We start from the raw sequence: 19,003 nt of genomic DNA, 5'->3' as shown, positions 1-19,003 counted from the left end.
GTGTGTGTGTGTATGTGTGTGTGGGGGGGAAGGTGTGTAAGTGTTAGTCGTGTGGGGATGCCCCCTCACGGGGGCGTACGTGTCTTTTGGTGTATTTGTCTGTCTGGTATATTGTTTGTCGGGGGTCGCAATTTTAAAGAAATGTATTCTAAAGTAATGCAAATAACTGATAAATAAGTAAAAACTTACCTGGGCATAACCCCGGCACAGGTGCTGTAACAAAGATGCCGACGGCGTCTATGCTTAAGCCGGGGATTAGGTCGGTGATTAAAAGGAAAGAAAGGGATTCTTTCCAGGTAGCCTTAATAAAGGCAGGTAGAATTTGCTCCTTGCACTACACTTTCACAAAACACGTGTGCTCTGGTCGGCTGCCCGCTAGGAACTGGAATACGGACCGTGACTCGGACCACTCTGGTCACTGCTGCAAATTCAGAAGCCAGTTGTCTGGGTCTGGGATATTTCAATATTTTCAATAATCGACTATTCGAGCTATACCACAGAATATTCTGTGCCTAACTAAACCCTGGCACAAAGCATTTCGTTTCCCACAGCATATAAATTTGTTATGCCCTAACCCTACCAAAATTGTTACCAATTTGAACTTTGCCCTTTGCTCATATTTCTGTCATTTTTGTCCAGATTCGATGTAATTAAGTAATAAAATTATTTGTACATATTTTATCAGAATTTATGGAAATAATTTACTTAACTGTCAATCGCAGTTCTACATTTGAAAATTTTATATATATAGGTATATTTGGTTTGCAAAACGACAGGCCTCCCAGGAAAATGACAAATCGATTACGTCACCAGTGGTTGAAAATGGTGTTGGTCGTCGGGCGTAGTAAAATAGATATTTTCTAAAAAGCCGGGCTTTGTTTTGTCTAATAATTTCTTAAAACCATAACAGTTTTATAGTTCATTACAAGATTACAAGAAACATTTACTTAAGGTACGTTATATTTTAATACAGAAAAATAACGGGAATATATTTTGATATTTGCATCATTTTGCTTTTGGAAAAATAAAAAATTACTTATTTAAAATTAAATTTGACTGATTTCACATTGTTTTTTAAATGTTTGAGTCAATCAAACCTAAAATGCCGCAGTCGCGGATAACTGTCCGGAGTCAACTCCACACCATTGATTTTTCACCACCAATGATTTCATAAAACGCATGTGTAGAATTTAATTTGTTTTTTCGTGTGATTCATTGGAATCGACTTAAAGTGCTACGAAAAATATGGATATAATTTTAGATAAACCCAAACCAAGAATGTCTGACAGAAGAGCTGAATTAGAACGTAAGAAAGCAAAATTGCAAGCATTAAGAGAAGAAAAAGATCGTCGGAGACGTGAAAAGGAGCTTAAAGATGTCGAAGAGGCTGCTAATCGAACAATCATGGGTGGAGGTGGGGACAGAAAAGAACTGGACGAATTGATGAGGGAAGTTGGAGTTACTCCAGTGTCTGATGTTTTATCCAGTATTTCTAGTGCTAATTCCCTCACCCCCGAGCAAAGCAGAAATCATACGCCCGACACCTCACTTCAACCCAGTAGCTTACCAAATAAGTAAGTAAAGAAATCTATGTTACTGCCGTTTGAATAAAATGTGCCAATGGAATGAATGTGATTAACTGCTTAAATGTCTTTGTTAAAAAAATTCAAAATAAAATTAACAATTTCAAATATGAAAAGATGTTCAAGGAGAATCATATGTATATGGTATCTTATAAGAATGTGAATTGCATATTAATTATTTTGAATTTGAATATTCTTAAAATAATTATCTCCAAATATGTATAGTTACATATGAAAAAAATTAAGTTATGCTACAAATAAAAATACAGAAATGTACAAAGCAGTCCAAAAACGTTTAAGTGTGTTTTTAAATAGTCTTAACATCTTGAAATGTAAAATGCTCTTAATTGCATTTAAAAGCATATAAAAATTGCATACATTTTTTCACCGTGAGAGAAATAAAACAATTCATATTTTTTCAGCGTCATTGCTGTCAAGAAGAAAGTACCGCAATTGAGCGTCGTAGCAGTCCAAAGTACTAATATACCCCCAAAAGAAATTGTGGTATACACTAAACAGACACAAACTGCTAACACAGGACATGATGTCAGGGACGGTAAGTTAACACTGATATTAAATTATATAAAGCTTCTTTTTTTATGTGAAGAGTTGAAACTAAACATTTCTGTAAAGGGTGTTATTTTAAACAATCGGTATTCATAAATTATCTCAGGATCAGTCGTGGAAGCTGAAATAGTGTGTAAAACAGATCCACGAATTCTGTGAAAATAAATAGTTTAATTAGGTACTGAAAAGGTATATTTTCTCAACTGGGTGTTATACAGTATACAGTATAGAGTATACAGTAGAGTAGGGTTATAACATCATTCAAATAACAAATAAGGGTCGAATCTGTTCGCATTGAAAGACATAAAATTCCACTCTCTTTATTTCTTTTACTTGGTAAATAAGGTGTGATTTGAAAGCAATACTTTCTTAAATAGAGCACTCTGTAAATCTTTACATTGTTGGAAAGGGTTGCAGTGTTTCGTAAGTAAATCACTAATAGTAATACATTGGACTAATACTTCATTCCTTGGAAACTAACAATGATCTCTTTCTATTATAATACATGTAACACTTTTGGAGATATCTTCGTTACAATTAGATATATGAGGTTTGATAAAAATGTAACGGGAATTGTTAATTTTCTCAGAAAGTATTTATTTAATCTTCAAGCGTGGCAGTTGCCTAAAAATTGACATGTATGTCACTGACAGTGCTACCAATACCCAGAAAAAGGATCAACTCGATAGACAAGATACTACACATGCAATTTTAAAAGTCCCATTATTTTTTGATCAAACCTCGTCTAATAACTATCTAACCTATATCACTGTTATTTCATTTGAAAAGATCAGAAATTTGGTTTATTTCTTCGAAATGTAGCGTTCGATTATTTTTGTAAATATTACTCCACACCATTTTCTAAGTATAAATTTTTAAAAAAGTTAGTTTTTATTCATATCTTGTAATATATATACGACTACGGTCAGTTATTCAAAGTAACCAAACTCCACTATATGAAAATATACTATACTATCTTTTATTTACAATAACTATTGTACAGGGTGTAACTAACACGTTTGACCAAATTTGAATGATGGATTCTATGTCAAATACAAAAAAAGCTACTTTAAACTTGTCTGGAAACCTTTTTAGTATTAGGTATTATTGGATTTGTTGATGTAGGTCAATGTTGAAGTGTCACATAGTTCACAAACTAGTTGTTCCCCACAATATCATTGGTTGAAAAAGTCTATTTCACCTAGTTGTTGCGGTTACAGTTTATTTGTTGATGAACCTAACTGAGATATTTGCTTAATTATTTGGGTAATGTTTATATTAAAAGACTTTATACGGTGTGTGGCAGAAACAAACCCACAAACTTGAAATGCAGATGAAACTCAGGAAAAATTCCCAATTCCAAAAAATTGAAATGTTATATAACATCTGTAATGTCAATTTATGAATTCGATTTGTCCTTAAAGTGTGTTGGTTACTTTTTGTTACACCCCGTATAAATTTTCCCAGATCTTAAAAAATATCTGCTACCATCTTTAGAAAATATACATTTTCAAAAAAGTCTTGTTTTCGAACTTGATAACATTGTTACTAGAAATGTGACGTTTGACACCTTATGTAGACAATGTTAAACTTGTTTCAATTTTTTTCCTTACTAATCGAGCATGTTGGCAATTTATTTGACAAATTATGTATAATTTTCTATTTAGCTACATGGAAGGAAACACAGAAATAAATTTATTAATTTCTCATAGCTGTTCAATTGGTGGCTCAAATTTTTCTTTGCATTTATAATTTTCTGTTTTTTTTTATATTTTTGTATTGTTTATCTTTGTTTTGGCATTTGGATTTCTTGGCTTTCTCTCCTGCTAGCATATATGTATTTCTGTGCTTGACAAATGTTTTAAAAACTGACTACAAATGTTCATATTTTGATGCTGCAAAAGATTATTTTGGATATTGGAAAAAGTCCTGTGAGTATGTTACGGTTTTTATTTCATTTTTCAAGCTGTTCTAAATTTTGTGACTTACACTAATTTTAGTTAGGTACATGACAGTACTAATATGCAAATATTCTCTTTAAAAGGCCACTCAAACTTTGTTTTTATGCAAATTGGTTTTATTGTATTTCACTGAAAATAATTAACTATAAACAGTATACATATTAGGTCCTTAATATTTTTATTCTTTTTTAAAATATATTAAATCTAAGGGTAACAATGTTAAACTCATAATTTTATATTTTCTTTTATTCACGTTCTGCGCCTCATTAAAAATGCTACGCTTTGTTAACTCTGAGGGATTTTGTTAATAAAAAAAAAGACAGTATTATTACAAGAAGAGCCACTTTTCAAGTATAATTTATATGTTCTTTTACTTTACACAGTCCAGCTATTAAGTTTTAAGACCGATTTTATTGTGACCGCTATCTATGTGCGGTCAATGGAACTACGTAGTGGGAAGCCTTCTGAGCGACCGAACAAAATTTCATCAGTATACGTGTATCTACCACGAAGTTATCATGTCTTTCGTGAAATGAGTTTTTTTAATAGTTGTCATGGAAACACACATCGAACAGTGTACAACGATCAAGTTCTGTTTTAAAGCCAGTAAAATAGTCATGGAAACGTATCAACTGTTACAAACGGTGTACGGTGAGGAATGTTTATCACTTCCCACTGTGTTCTTATGGTTCGGGAGGTTTTTGTGATTGGCGGGACATTCTGATGGTTGATTCGATGTTTCTGTTCGTTCGGCTTGTGCGTGGTCCTTCTGTCGTCGTGCACGCCATCACGAAACCTACCAAGCCACAGGAATGCAGCAGGATATGATCCTCACCGTACGCTGTTTGTAACAGTTTTACGTTTCCGTATCTGTTTTAGTTTTTATAACAGAACTTGATTACTATGTGCTGTTCAATGTCCGTTTCCATGGCAACTATCAAAAACCTTGCTTTACGCAAAACCTTATAACTTCGTGGTAGATACACGTATACTGAGGAAATTTTTTTCGGTCGTTCGGAAAGCTTCCCACTACATAGTTCTCTTGGCCGCACATAGATCACACCACGCACTTCGCCACAACAAAATCAGTCTTAAAACTTAATAGCCGGACTGTGTATAACCCAGTTTTGAAATAAATAATTTCTCTAACGCACAATGCATCTCAAAGTTCTGTTGCAGTAGATAAAATTTTTTATCTTTTGCTTTTTGACTTTGGCCTCAACGAAATTAAACTGTTTCTTTATTAATTATACATGTTTTTTAAAATATTATTAATCTAACTGGAATTTAGGCCTCTGGCTAAATAAACACACATATTGGGCTTGGTGATGTACCTAATTATTGAAAATATTTGGAAAAAAATAGTAAAGCATATACAGGGTGTTCCACCTAAGAGGGATTCTTCTGTAACTCTGCAACTGTAAAATTTATAAAGAAATGGTTTTAATAAAAGTTGCCTGGAATAATATGTGGGCCATGTAAAGGAAATATTTTTAGCACTACTGGATGTTTTCATTCCGTGTGGGCTTTACATAACTTTGTTATTTTAAATGGAACACCCTGTATATTATTGCATTTTTGAATTCCTTGGTTAATATTAGGTAGAGTTTATTCAATGTACATGGTGTTTAAAACTTACCGTTTTCGAGATAAACAGTTGTTTTTGAAAAAAATCACAATTTCAACTCTAAATGAGACTAGATAGCGTCTAAACTGTAAGAGTTAGAGGCCTGTAGTTTTCACAGTTCGTTTTGGCATAAATTACTCTATCTTGCCATCTGTGAGCAAAACGTGTACGTTATTCAGACTCGGAAATACTGAGACCTACATTTAATAATTTTAGGAATTGAAAAACTTTTTTTTTTCAAATGGAATGACCCATATTAATTATCATGGGTGAATGCAAAACTGAATGCCCTTTCGACTGATATAAGGTTGTCCATACTTATCTTTAACAGTTTTCCAGAAAAATTGGGTTCTTTTCTAAAGTCCGAAAAAGTAGCTATGTAACAGCGTCAAGAAGACCTCGCAAACCTACTTTCCCTCACATTTTATGAGTCCTGTGACTGACAGTGACAATATTTACTGGCATGTTTAAAAAGTGGTTTGACAAACAAAATAAACCACTAACAACTAAAACAAACGCAACATTTACATCAATTGCTCGAAGTGTCCATTTTGATTAATACACAAACAAATTCGTTTTTAAAAGACTGTTCAACATTGGTCAGCATGTCTGTGTCGTAATTTCTTGAAATACTACTGTAATGCACTGCCACATATCTTCCGTGGTAGGTGGTGGTGTAACGTAAACTTTGCTTTTTTAAATCCCCAAAAAAGAAGTCGCAACTTCTGCAGAGGTATTGTGAGGTGAAGCACTATCATGTTGCATCCACATTCTTCGAAGTGTAGCTAAAGGAATGTCGCCATTTGCAAGGCCTTCTTGACGCTGTTACATAACTACTTTTTCGGACTTTAGAAAATAATCTGATTTTTCTGGAAAACTGTTGAAGTATGGACAACCTTATATCAGTCGAAAGGGCATTCAATTTTGAATTCACCCAGAACAATTAATATGGATCATTCCATTTGAAAAAAAATGTTTTTCAACTTGTAAGTTTATTAAATGTAGGTCTCAGTATTTCCGAGTCTGAATAACGTACATGTTTTGCTCACAGATGATGACAAGATAGAGTAATTTATGTGAAAGCGAACTGTGAAAACTGCAGGTTTCTAACTCTTACGGTTTAGACGCTATCTAGCCTCATTTAGAGAGCTGAAATTGTGATTTTTTTTTTTTTTAAATACAACTGATTATCTCGAAAGCGGTAAGTTTTAAACACCATGTACATTTAATAAACTCTACCTAATAGTAACCAAGGAATTCAAAAACGCAATAATATACAGGGTGTTCCATTTAAAATAACAAAGTTACCCACCCCCTCTAAAGAACACCCTCTAAAGCTAAAAATGATTCCAGACAACATTTATTAAAGCCATTTTTTTATAAATTCTACAGTTACAGAGTTACAGAAGAATCCCCCTCAGGTGGAACACCCTGTATATTTGCTAAAGGTAAATCACCAATTACAGTGAAAGCAAATTTCTATATAGTTTGCATTCTCAGCCTTGCGGCGTCAGATCATAATAAGTAGTTTGGAACGTACTCTTTCTTTTTTAATTTATGAAATCTAAGAACTCTTTTTTGTGCCCCTTTTTGGAACTACTTAAGTGTGTAGACGGTAATTTTGTTCTGAATAAATGTATCATAAAAAAGATTTCTTCTGTAGGAAAAAATTATATTTTTTAAATAATAATAGATAAATGCAATACAGTCATGAGTTGTTTTTTTTTGCAAACTTGTACATTTTAAGAATTACGATTTGTTATTAGACTTAAGTGACAAATTGATTATATTGCAAATGCTAACAAGGATCTTCATGTTCTTCTTCTCCTCTTAAAGGCTACATGGAGGACTGGTGGAGGCCCAGAAAAGGTAGAGTCTGCATGATTCAATATTAGTACACTATATGTATAATTTAATTGCACTGCGGCTGTACGGCACCTGATTTGTTCCTAAATTATGCTGAACTTTAATGTTTGTTACATAATAATATTAATAATAAATTAATTTAGAACATTTACCATTAATCTTTTTGTTACGGTTGTTGTAAGAAAAAAGAAAATCGGAAATATATTCTTTTTTCAACTATTCACTTAAATCTGTATATACTGTAATGTATGTGCTTTGCTTTTTATTTCATGATGTTCGGGGAATAGGATGTTGCTCGTAAGCTCATTCGAATGCTTAAAGAAATTCCAAATAAACTCGAATAAGCAGAAAACGTAATTTCATATTTTTTGTAAAGGATCTTCAGGGGGTGTTCGGATTTATAGCAATACAAGCCGTTAATAAAATAAATCAAGCTCATATACATTTGAAATGGGGTTATATTTATATGGAGGCTACTTTTGGCCTTTGGAAACACATATAAGTGTGTTTTGTCAAATTCCGTCAAGAAACGTTTTTATTTTCTCAATTTTTATACTCCATTTTTGGGCAGGCTAGCGTAACCTCAAATAACCGCGTGCGCCAGTCGCGAGCACGTGCCTAGTTGAGAGCTGTGGCATGCGTCCTTTTCAAATCTCGTCTTTCTTGATTAGTATGAGTTATTTCATAATTTTACATTGAAATTTAACGATAATGGCACAGAAACCCACCGTGCTGACATTAAACACTGAACACTTACTAGACGAGTCACTTCACTAAATACCACTTTAAAAGACTGCTCTAGACAAATTCTATTTCAATTCCAGTAAAAACTAAAATTGCTTATCATGTACAAATGCCTTATAAACCAATAAACTGAGCTAAAATAAATTTAATCAAATAAAAGGGTGACATATTCAGCTATTTTGGTTTTGTCATATTAAAGTTGGCTATTTGTCTTTTGCCCGCCTAGAACCCTGTGGTTATATTGAATCAGGTGTATTATAGTATTCACCTAAATTAGAAGTTAATGTGGAGGTTATGTATAATTCACAAACTAAACAGAGTGCTTTAAAAAAATAAGAACTTATTAAAAACTTGAAATGGTTTTAAAAAAAATTTAAATCTGTCAGGTTAGTAATGTTTTTATTATTTATTGTGTACTTTAATAAAAACAGCTATTTCAAAATATAAATTAGTTTTATCCAACACTTGTATATAGTGATACTATAATTTCTTTGGTTTTAAAGGATTAATATGGCCTATAAGTCACTAGTGAATTATCAGTCATAAGTCACTTGGAAGTTATGACTTATAACCCACTAGTAACTTATAGAAATCATAAAAAGACAAATGTTTGGTTTATTTTTCTAGTTTTTATCAGAAAAACAATTTAAAACAGTGACAAGTCAACAAATAACCTAAAATGCTACAAACTTACAATCTACCTACTTATTAATATTAACATTAACATTTATGGTAAAGCCGTAATTTGATGCCAAAGGATTATTCGAATCATTTTGTGATTGTGGTAAATTTATAGAACAGATTGTCCCTTTGCTTGTGCTTGCTTCAGGAGTCTGCACCCCTTGTATCTTTTTAGCAATATCAATTTTGCTGGAAATTGACTCTTCTATATAACCTTCTGCCACGGTAGATGACTTCCATTCACCGTGGCGTTTGAGTGTTGTAATATCCCCTCCAGCATTGGCCAAGAGAGTTGCAGATGCGCGACGCAAGCCATGCCCTGTATATAAATTAGAACCTGTCAAGCCCAAAAATCGTGCAACAACATTAGGGATTTTTGATAGCTTATTAATTTACCAACAGTTAAAATATAACTTAGTTAAACTATTCAGTAGAACCTACCTTATTCATAAGATGATCTTTGTCTAGGGCTTCGCGCAAAAATTGTTCAATTTGTTCTTTTTCTAAGACCTTGGATTTTTTTGGTTGAAAATGTTTGTGCTTAGACTTTAGAAATCCCACTAGTCTTTCGAATTTAGAAATTTCTGTTTTTGTAAACTCTCAAAGTTGACTTCAACATGGAATATTTAGTCCACAATGTGGATGGAGCTAATTTCTTACTTAAATTGAAAAAATAAGCCAGCAAGAAAATTCCTTCAGTTCTTTGTTGTATATAGATTTTGATTTCTCTGGAATGATGCCTGCAGTAGCCGTATTAGCTTTTTCTAAAATTTCAGATGGAATTTCCACATTATCCATTTTTTCAGTCTTGATTTTAGCATTTCAACGTGATTTCAACTAAAAAATATTTATTTATTGACAACCCTTGGTTACAAACACAATTTAGGTTGACACTCATATCTTTTGTAATATTTAAAAATACATTCATTTCGTTAAATTACTTTTCCTGACATTGACAACTTGAAATTTTAAGTTACTTTTATTTATTATTATAACTAAATTCTATGAAAGTGTTGGATAAAATTTTGTATGGCACTCGTGTGTTACGTCATATAAGACTCGGGAAAATTTCCCAGAGTGACATATATACCGTAACACACTATAACTATTATTTATATTTAGTAACGTGTGCCCATTAACATGTCAATATTAGTTAATATTTTAAATCAAGCAAAAAATAGAAATTTTTTAAAAACACTAAAATTTTTTATTTTTTTTTAATGTTTCATGCTTTGTCTACATTAGGTAGTATTAAAAAAATATGGTGACTTTAAAATAACATGTTGCAAAATAATACAAAAAACGCTATTTTGAAAACTATAATTTCAAAAAATTTGCTATAACTTTTTTAGGGGCCATTTTTTTAAAAAATGTATTAGAACTTTTTTATCTGAAATCTAACAATGCCATACTATTCTGTACCTCTTCAATGGACCTAAGAACCGAAAATACCGAAGTGCAAATTTCCCTTTTTTCAATATTAATTGAGAAAAAATTATATCTAGAAATTTACTAGAAATGTGAAATTTCAGTTTTCTGTTTAAGTTCCATAATGACCTACATTTAGTGTTACAAACTGTATATAGAATCATGTGCACCAATTTTGAGCCTCTATTAGAATACCCGGAAACTTGCTAATTGTGCTTATTACTAGTAGTGGGTTCTGTGTACCTGGTAAAGTTTAGCAAACTAATTATTAAAATTTACATATTTAATGTGTAAAATAAATTTATTAATGTAGTTTCCTTTCATTTTAAAATGTATCTTTTAATATTGCAAACCAATAGTAATATAAATTTAAAAAAATGATAAATTTTGTTTCTAGTTTTTTTATTTACATGTTTCCCTGCTTTGTGTATTTAAAACACTGTATTACATAGTTTGATGGTTGATCTAAGAATATAAAGTATTTTCATTATTATATTTCTGGTTATATTGGGAGTTGGGCTCAATTCGTAGGCATTGACTGTTACAAAAAAAAAGTGACGAAGTAATTACCAGTGGTTCATTCTGGAAAACTTCTGCTTATGAAGGATTATGTCAATTTCCAATATAAATAGAATATCTGAACTCCTAGGATATGCCCAATTGTTGTTTGCAATATTATAAATTTAGCACACACCAGATTAGATGAACGCATGAGTCTATGTTGCTGCTTGCATTTTTTCATACGAGTATTGTTTCAGCTAAATGTATAGAAATAATTTTATACGATAAACATACACACTTCACAAATTAAAGTTAGTGCGTTTATATTTTCTGCAGTAAAAGGTTCAAGAAGCCTCTAATAGATTTTTTCTAAATAGGAAATCAATCGATCAAAAGTAACTAAAAAAACTATGTGTATGAGGTATCAAAGGGGTTGATGTTCAATATTTTTTTAATGTAGTTGATCATATCTGTCATTCTAAATATTTAATAGCTCTTGAAAGTGACTGATATGATTCTGTTGAATTATGCTACTGTAATCAAGGCCAAGTAACGAAATTTTAGATACTTAATAATAAATATTTTTACATTTATCTTATAATTTTTTTTCTAAGTTTTATCAACATGGTAAATTATTATTTCAATCTATTTTAATATACTTTTTTTATCCTTTATTCCTAGCACATGCCACTGATTACTACGGTAAGTTAAACATTCATATTTTTGTTTGCTTCTAGCAATATTCCATATCCGTATCCTTTGCAGAAAATGTTTATTAAGATTATTTATATCCTATTTGGTATTAGTAAGTTTTCTTACTTTTCTATTCCTAATGTATGAGAAAACTATAGTGCTCACACCGTGTACAGCTTTAGAACACACTTGAAACTTGTTTTTTTTTTGGGGACGGGTGCATATGTACTATTGGCTTTTTGTAATGTTGCTTTGTTGTTTGATTGAATAGACCAGGTTACTATGAAAATATTCATGTGTTCTATTAATGTATGATTTTATGCTAACTATAATACTATTAAATTACTAATATTTTTCTATTAATAGCATGAGTAATTAACACTACTTAGAAAACTGGTTAAAAATGTTCTAGGCTAAATAAATTAAATATACACACCTGATTAAAAAAAAGTGTGAACCATTTATTTTTATTTAAACTTTGCTCTTTGTGCAATGAATTGATTGAAGGTATAAAATAGTTTCTTGAATTTGAACATGGCTAGTTAAGATTTTCTTCTATTATAGGTTTTTCGGTAAAAGCTATAGTCAAATGGAATATATTTTTAACCAGTTGTTGTCTAGGAAAAAATGTAATTGGAACAAATGTTTTCAGTCATACACAGTCGTTTAATTTTGTTCTAAATTTGAAAAAAATTTAAGCCATCAAAAATGTAGATTCATAATATTGTCTAATATCTATCCCTAATATTTGATTGTTCTTTCCCTTTACAAGATGAGTACAATCTTAATCCTGGTTTAGAATGGGAGGATGAGTTCACAGGTAGGTTTGTGCTTCAGGCTATATTTTTTCTACATCGGGTTATTTTTTACCGTAACCACTGCACCGTGATATGGAATGACACTGCGGAAGTAGCCCTAGTTAAGAACTGTTTTTTTACTTTACTAATACATTGAAGTTGTAGTGGGTTTCCTCTAATTTCATTTCATTAATCACATTTCAAACTCAAAATCAGGTTTAAACTTTTGTTGTATGTGTAAATTAATTTTCCATAAAATGCACAAAGATTTCTAATTTATTTTCATCACAGTATCTATATAATTAATTTGTGAATTTGTATCAGATGTTGTTGATTATGAAACATGAGTCTTTCTAACTAAAGGCTTATATAAATATTGGAAATCACACTAAAACTGACCGAAGACCGATTTTTACTTCGTTTGGAAAATAAAAGACAAATATACTTTTTTTTTTAATTGGGAGTACATTTTTACCAAATACTTATTATGATTTGATCAAATTTATTTATTTTGTTTTATATATTATAAACTTTGTTTATCTCTTTTTTGTATTCAGGTTTATTTTTGCTTTTATACTTTTAATGCGTAAAGAGTGCATATTCAAAATTTCACAGAATGATTAATGCATATTTAGAAAGTAGGTAATATAACATAATTATTTGCTTTTATATGTAAAAAAAATAAATACATATTCACAAAAAATAATTGATATTGCTCACTGACATTTCATTAATGTAACATCATAATGTTCATAATTGTATTTGAATTTTTTTTGCAAAATTATTTAAATTGTAGAAGTGATGTAATATTGAAAATTCCTGTTTCAAATTTGTCAAAATATTTGTTCTCAACATGTAGTTTGGACCAAATATAAATATAAAATTTAGCTTTAATAGTAAAATTATAATTTTTAGTAGGGAATCCCAATTTTGGGAAGATTTAATAGTGAAAATCGGTCACTAATCGCCTTGCTTCTTTTCATTTTATAAAAATTAACATGTGCACATCTTTTAAACACTTTGGAAGGAATATATACTTTTAATTTTAGAGCATGACGTTTCTCTCACTTATGCGTGGTGTTATTCTTTTGATACTACCGCTTTAGATACAAACGATATTGACAATTTCCCTCTTTTTCCCTTAGATATTTTTATGCCATCCTTTTTACGCCTTCAAAGCAATATTTAGCTAGTGATTAGGTTCTAGTATTTTACTTTAAGTATGCTACTGACTAAATATTTTATTTTTTAATAAAATTTTGTATTAAGATAACAACGGCACACAAAAGTAGTCACACTTATCGAAAATATTCTTGTTACAACCTTGTAGAAATATGTTTCTGTTATCATTTTGACAAATTAAAGCGAGTAATTATTTTAGCTCGATATAGAAATTTTTGGGAATAGTAATAATTGAAATAAATTTGATGAGATATCGGAAAATATGACTACTTATGTGGCGTGAAACTTGTAATCTGTTTTTCATTACTAAATGTAATATATTTCCTTAATCGTACGCAGGGTGATTTCTCTTTAAATTGTAAAATTATGGGAACGGATTGGTTATTGACAAATAAATTTACTTTGCTGTAGTAAAATTTTGTCTCGGGGAGAGCATTAAAGTTTTTCAAAAAATGTAATGTCTCAGTATTATTTTTTGAGGAAAAGTGCCACTTACTAGGTATTTTCTCTTTTTATTTTGAAATTAAAAAAAAATCTCAAAGCTCGCGAGACAAAATATTCAATTTTATATAAATTGGGTAAATGAAGAAGAGGGATAATTATTAAATAGTCGACAAATTGTAAGAGAAGATTATTTGATCAATTTTGAATTAAAAAAAAATCGGATGATCTTTTTTGCAAAACAAGTTACTACTAAAGTTACATTGTATTATGAAGGGCTTGGTAATGTTAATGAAAGTTAAAAAATCTAATAAATTTATAATGGTGCGTTTTTCAATAAACTGAGAAATATATTTTTAGTAGTGAAAATTTTTCAAAATATTCTGTGGCGTCGCTTCCATTGAATTTTTTCTTTTAATTAGATGAATAATTATGTTTTTATAATTTTTTTGGTTTCAATTCACTCAAACTCACCCTTTAAAATTTATCAACATACTCAATTAACACCTTGTATTGGTTTTTTGTAAAAATTTATTTTCTCATTATTATTTATCGGTGTTAACGGATCGATCTAATGCTGTGTATAATTGTTCTGTTTCGATCACCAATGAATTTGTAGAGCAACATAAGAAGGATCTATATTTCCACAAAACAAAAACGAAATAGCTTGTAAACATCACAAGCTTAAAAATAGTAAGGGGTTGCAGATTTTGGATAGTACCATCTAAATTTGTTACTTTTTGTTTTAAAAAAAAAACTAGTAAACCTTTAACGACAAAGAAATAGGGGGTGTACCCTGGTTGCATGTCATTGGAAACTAAAATGGTACCAACTAACTAAAAGACTACCTTTTAAATGAAGGGAGTTTAAATACAAGTCGTACCAAATTTCATTCAAATTCATTATAGATGTGAGGGTTGCTTTTGGCGTGCAGCAAAACAGAACTCTCTCTCAACGGTAAGTAAAAGTGTAGGGAAAAATATATGTTGTCAGGGCAAGGGTTCGCTGAAGAGTCTTCCTGGTGTGGAGTCGTTCGCAGGTATAAGTATCTGGTCCTTGGCACCAATCTGCCATAGTCCTCTTCCGGGAATCATATCCCACGTTACACACTGTTTCTTGACTCTTGCAACGGTTAGGCCGTCAGCGTCAGGCTGGCGCTCTTGACATAATACTTAAAATGGGTCACTTGCGAACATGTGTACCCACGGATTGTTGAGATGTAACAAACATATTCACTTTTAGAACATGGCAAAAGCTTAAAGAGCAAAGTAAGCTTATTTTTCAATAACCGATTCCTGTCTTTTCAGAATATGAAACAAGGCCACCCTGTATTGCATGTCACATGCGTTTTCTTACTTAACAATAAAACAGATTAAAGTTGTAACTCAGTTGCGAATGAAGTGTCGTGTGAATGATGAGTGAGTGACACAAAGAGCGTATCCCTTATTCACCACAGTTTTGACGTATGACGATGGACAAGGTGAAGACGAGGAGGGCAGCCTACCACATCTCGGTGGATATGGAAGCAAGCTGCCTCCGGGCATCCTACCGCACGGTCTGCCCCAGGTGAAAGAAGTTCAGCCTGCCGTGACGGCTGTGGAGCAGGAACAGAAGAAGGAAGAGTTAAAGGAAGGTATAATTTTTATCGTGCTATGGTGTGTGTGGAAGTATTGAGTTTTGTTTCCTTTTCATGTCCGTCAGTGAGGGAACTTAGCGAAGAGGAGAAGCAGATGATAATCCTTTCGGAAGACTTTCAACACTTCATGGATAAGTCGGGAAGAATTATGGAAAGGGCTCTTTGTGAGAGCGTCGACATATACATGGATTACACAGGGTGTTTAGGAGAAGAGGCGCTGTGAGTAAATTTGAAAATTTTGTAGGCTTTTTTTTTAACTTTTATTTAATAAATGTTATTGAGTTCTCACCAAAAAGGGTGCAACTTTAATGAGTGTTGATTGAAAAAGGTGACAGCAAGCAACACTACACATACAACCGAGTTTGGGAACTGACCAGTTTTTTAAAAAATAATAATTTCAGATTAGTATACCGGGGAACACATACCCTAAAAAACTGACCCTCCTCTTAAAGCTTCACCCTGTATAAACATAATAAAATTCGTAACAGAATAATTTTGCCTCAAAGGAACTTAATATCCATTTGGATTTTAAAGGGATGAAAAATCTCATCAAAGGATCTCGTTAAACCGTCACTTTTTCGACGAAAGATGGTCGAGAAACCGTACCGTGACATCACTGGACTGGTCTCCTCAATTTCCCGAACTGCTGTTGGCTTCCTACAATAACAACGAAGAGTCGCCCAACGATCCGGACGGTGTCGTTTTAGTTTGGAATACTAAATTCAAAAAGACCACACCTGAATATATATTTCATTGCCAAAGCGCTGTGTTGTCCACTACGTTTGCCAGGTTTCACCCTAACTTAATACTAGGCGGAACATACTCTGGACAAATAGTATTGTGGGATAACCGTGTCCAAAAGAGGACTCCAATTCAGAGAACACCGCTTTCTGCATCAGCACATACTGTAAGTTGGTTTCTCAGTTTGTCATCTATAATATCACTTATTAGTAGTCAAAGGTGGGAATAAAGGCTAAATTTCAAAGAAAACACTCTTTTGTTACTGTATGTATTGTGACATCCTTAGGATATTTAACATATCACGGTTTTTCAGGTTGTTATAGCGTGGCCTAGGTTGCCACTAGTTAGATAAGTCTGCACTTTCTTAACCTTAGCTACACCCTGTATATTTTTAGACAATATGTTTTTATACAACTGAAAAGTATCGATAGTTACCGATCACCGAGTACTTAATAATCAACAATAGTCAATGGTATAGATATTCTCGACCTCTACTTGTCACCGATCTTATAGCACAGTAAATCTCCTCGTGACATATATTTATTAAGATATTTTAAATCGTAACAAGTTTATTGTAGTATTCTGAGGATGTCTACATATAATGATGAAACATTGATAAGTAAAAATATATATTTTTATTTTAAATTCAGCCTTAATTATAGTCTTTCCGATCTGAATTGAAGATCAAAGTGCTAAGCAGTATGTACCAGGTTCGGTCGCTACGCAACAACTCGGCACTGAAATATTTGAAAAACTTGTCCCCATATTTATCTAGCCATACCCATATACAGGTCTGATCGAACTAAATGTGGAGGTGGTGGGAATGTATACACTCAGTTGAAAAACGCGCGCGCGGGCAAACGGCGCACAAACACAGCCGCACTGGGCGACCATCCATAAATTTCAGTTGTTGACAAATTGCCTGACAATATGTAAATGTTTTTTGATGTTATCCAAATGAACATATTATAATAGAAATTTTCTACAAATTATATACAAATTATTATTTCGTACCTTTAGTAAAAAAATTTTTTTGGGACGCCTATGGAATTCGTTAAATTTTATTGCTAGGCGTTTTTATACATGTTCAACTGACTTTGGAAAGACTTTACCACCATCGACTACCAATAATGAAAATCAAGGCTACTAATTAGTAACATTATTTTTAATGTGACTCGTGTATGCATTTATAGCATCCGGTATATTGCATGAGTGTAGTTGGCACTCAAAACGCGCACAACTTAATCAGCATATCTACCGACGGGCGCTTATGCTCCTGGTCCCTGGATATGCTGGGCCAACCACAGGAAATATTGGATTTACATCGTATGCAGTCGAAGCCTGTTGCGGTTACTTGCTTAGATTTTCCACATTCCGATGTTAATAACTTTGTAGTTGGTAGCGAGGAAGGTGCCGCATATTCGGCCTGCAGGCACGGGGCGAAAGCCGGCATCACCGATACCTACGACGGTCATCAGGGTCCCATTACCGGTATTAGCGTGAACGGCGTCCAGGGAGGAATCGACTTCTCGCACATGTTCTTAACTTCGTCAATCGACTGGACTATAAAATTATGGAGTCTGAAGGTGACGATTCGAGTTGTAGGTGCAGAATAAGTTACAAGTTTTCATTTTTAGGATTCCAAACCTATCTATTCGTTTGAGGATAATGGGGATTACGTTTTGGATGTCAAATGGTCTCCTACACATCCGGCGTTGTTCGCGGCGGTCGACGGAAGCGGTAGGTTAGATTTGTGGAATTTAAATCAAGATACGGAAGTTCCCACGGCGAGTATAAACGTAGAGGGTAATCCTGCATTGAATAAAGTGTCTTGGACTCCGTCAGGTTTGCACGTTACTGTGGGTGACAACCAAGGGAAAATCTGGGTCTACGACGTTGCAGAGGTGATCACTTACGAAACAGTCATAAATTTTGTCAACTTGATGTGTTTTTTTACAGAGTTTTGCCCATCCAAGACACGATGAATGGAATAAATTTTTATACACCACCCAAGAACTGAGGAACAACCAAGTGGATGAGGAGTTAGAAAAGCTGAATTACTCGATTTCAAGTACGTCTCTGACTAGTATGGGTTCTTTAACGTCAACTCCAATGCGATAATTAGTTTTAATTTAGGTTTAAAGTAACATATTTATAATTATAAAGGAATTATTTATTACAGCTGAAAATTATAAATTGTGTCATAAAAAATATATTAGTAAAAAAAAAGTGGTAAGGGATTACTTTTCTGGGGCAACTAAAGTATCTGTAATCGTTCTAACAACAATACACGGATACCAAGGAATAAACGAGAGATAAAATAAAACATGGACTGTGAAAAAAATGATTGAGAATTGATAATAGATGTTTCTCGTCATTTTTTCGATATTATTGTATATGCTTTAAAAGAACTAAAAATAAATATTGATCTATAAAATGGAATTTTGTGTCCTAAATACCATATTTTTCTTGCATTACTTAATTTTTTTTACCTTATTTTTGTTCCATTGTGCCTGTATATAGCTATTTATTTTTTTTTATGTATAACAAAATAT

At 32.3% G+C, this 19,003-nt stretch overlaps 1 protein-coding gene across 7 annotated transcripts; it reads left to right on the top strand.

The window, feature by feature from the left end:
• Positions 1-642: 642 nt before the first annotated feature.
• LOC108907192 (cytoplasmic dynein 1 intermediate chain) lies at positions 643-18,890 on the top strand. 7 transcript variants are annotated; one of them, XM_018710752.2, is made up of 11 exons: positions 643-952; positions 1,262-1,574; positions 2,006-2,139; positions 11,640-11,660; positions 12,424-12,471; positions 15,552-15,704; positions 15,773-15,926; positions 16,242-16,614; positions 17,642-18,034; positions 18,086-18,352; positions 18,408-18,890. In XM_018710752.2, exons 2-11 carry the CDS (start codon positions 1,279-1,281, stop codon positions 18,567-18,569), a joined length of 2,001 nt encoding a protein of 666 aa, XP_018566268.1. In that variant the 5' UTR covers positions 643-952; positions 1,262-1,278; the 3' UTR covers positions 18,570-18,890. The 7 variants fall into 7 exon arrangements, with proteins under 7 accessions (XP_018566268.1, XP_018566273.1, XP_018566267.1 ...); XM_018710757.2 differs by having other exon boundaries at positions 15,528-15,704; XM_018710751.2 differs by lacking the exon at positions 11,640-11,660 and adding an exon at positions 7,575-7,607.
• The last annotated feature ends 113 nt before the right edge of the window (positions 18,891-19,003 follow it).

This window comes from Anoplophora glabripennis, unplaced genomic scaffold, assembly GCF_000390285.2.
Source record: "Anoplophora glabripennis isolate ALB-LARVAE unplaced genomic scaffold, Agla_2.0 scaffold87, whole genome shotgun sequence".
NCBI lineage: Eukaryota > Metazoa > Arthropoda > Insecta > Coleoptera > Cerambycidae > Anoplophora > Anoplophora glabripennis.
This window is presented reverse-complemented; position numbering and strand designations above follow the sequence as displayed.

Coding starts and splice junctions, on each gene's coding strand:
- LOC108907192 (XM_018710757.2), top strand. CDS start 1,279: ATGTCTGACAGAAGAGCTGAATTAGAACGTAAGAAAGCAAAATTGCAA. Junction 16,615..17,641: donor TTTCTGCATCAGCACATACT/GTAAGTTGGTTT, acceptor ATGCATTTATAG/CATCCGGTATATTGCATGAG. Junction 18,035..18,085: donor TAAAATTATGGAGTCTGAAG/GTGACGATTCGA, acceptor TTTCATTTTTAG/GATTCCAAACCTATCTATTC.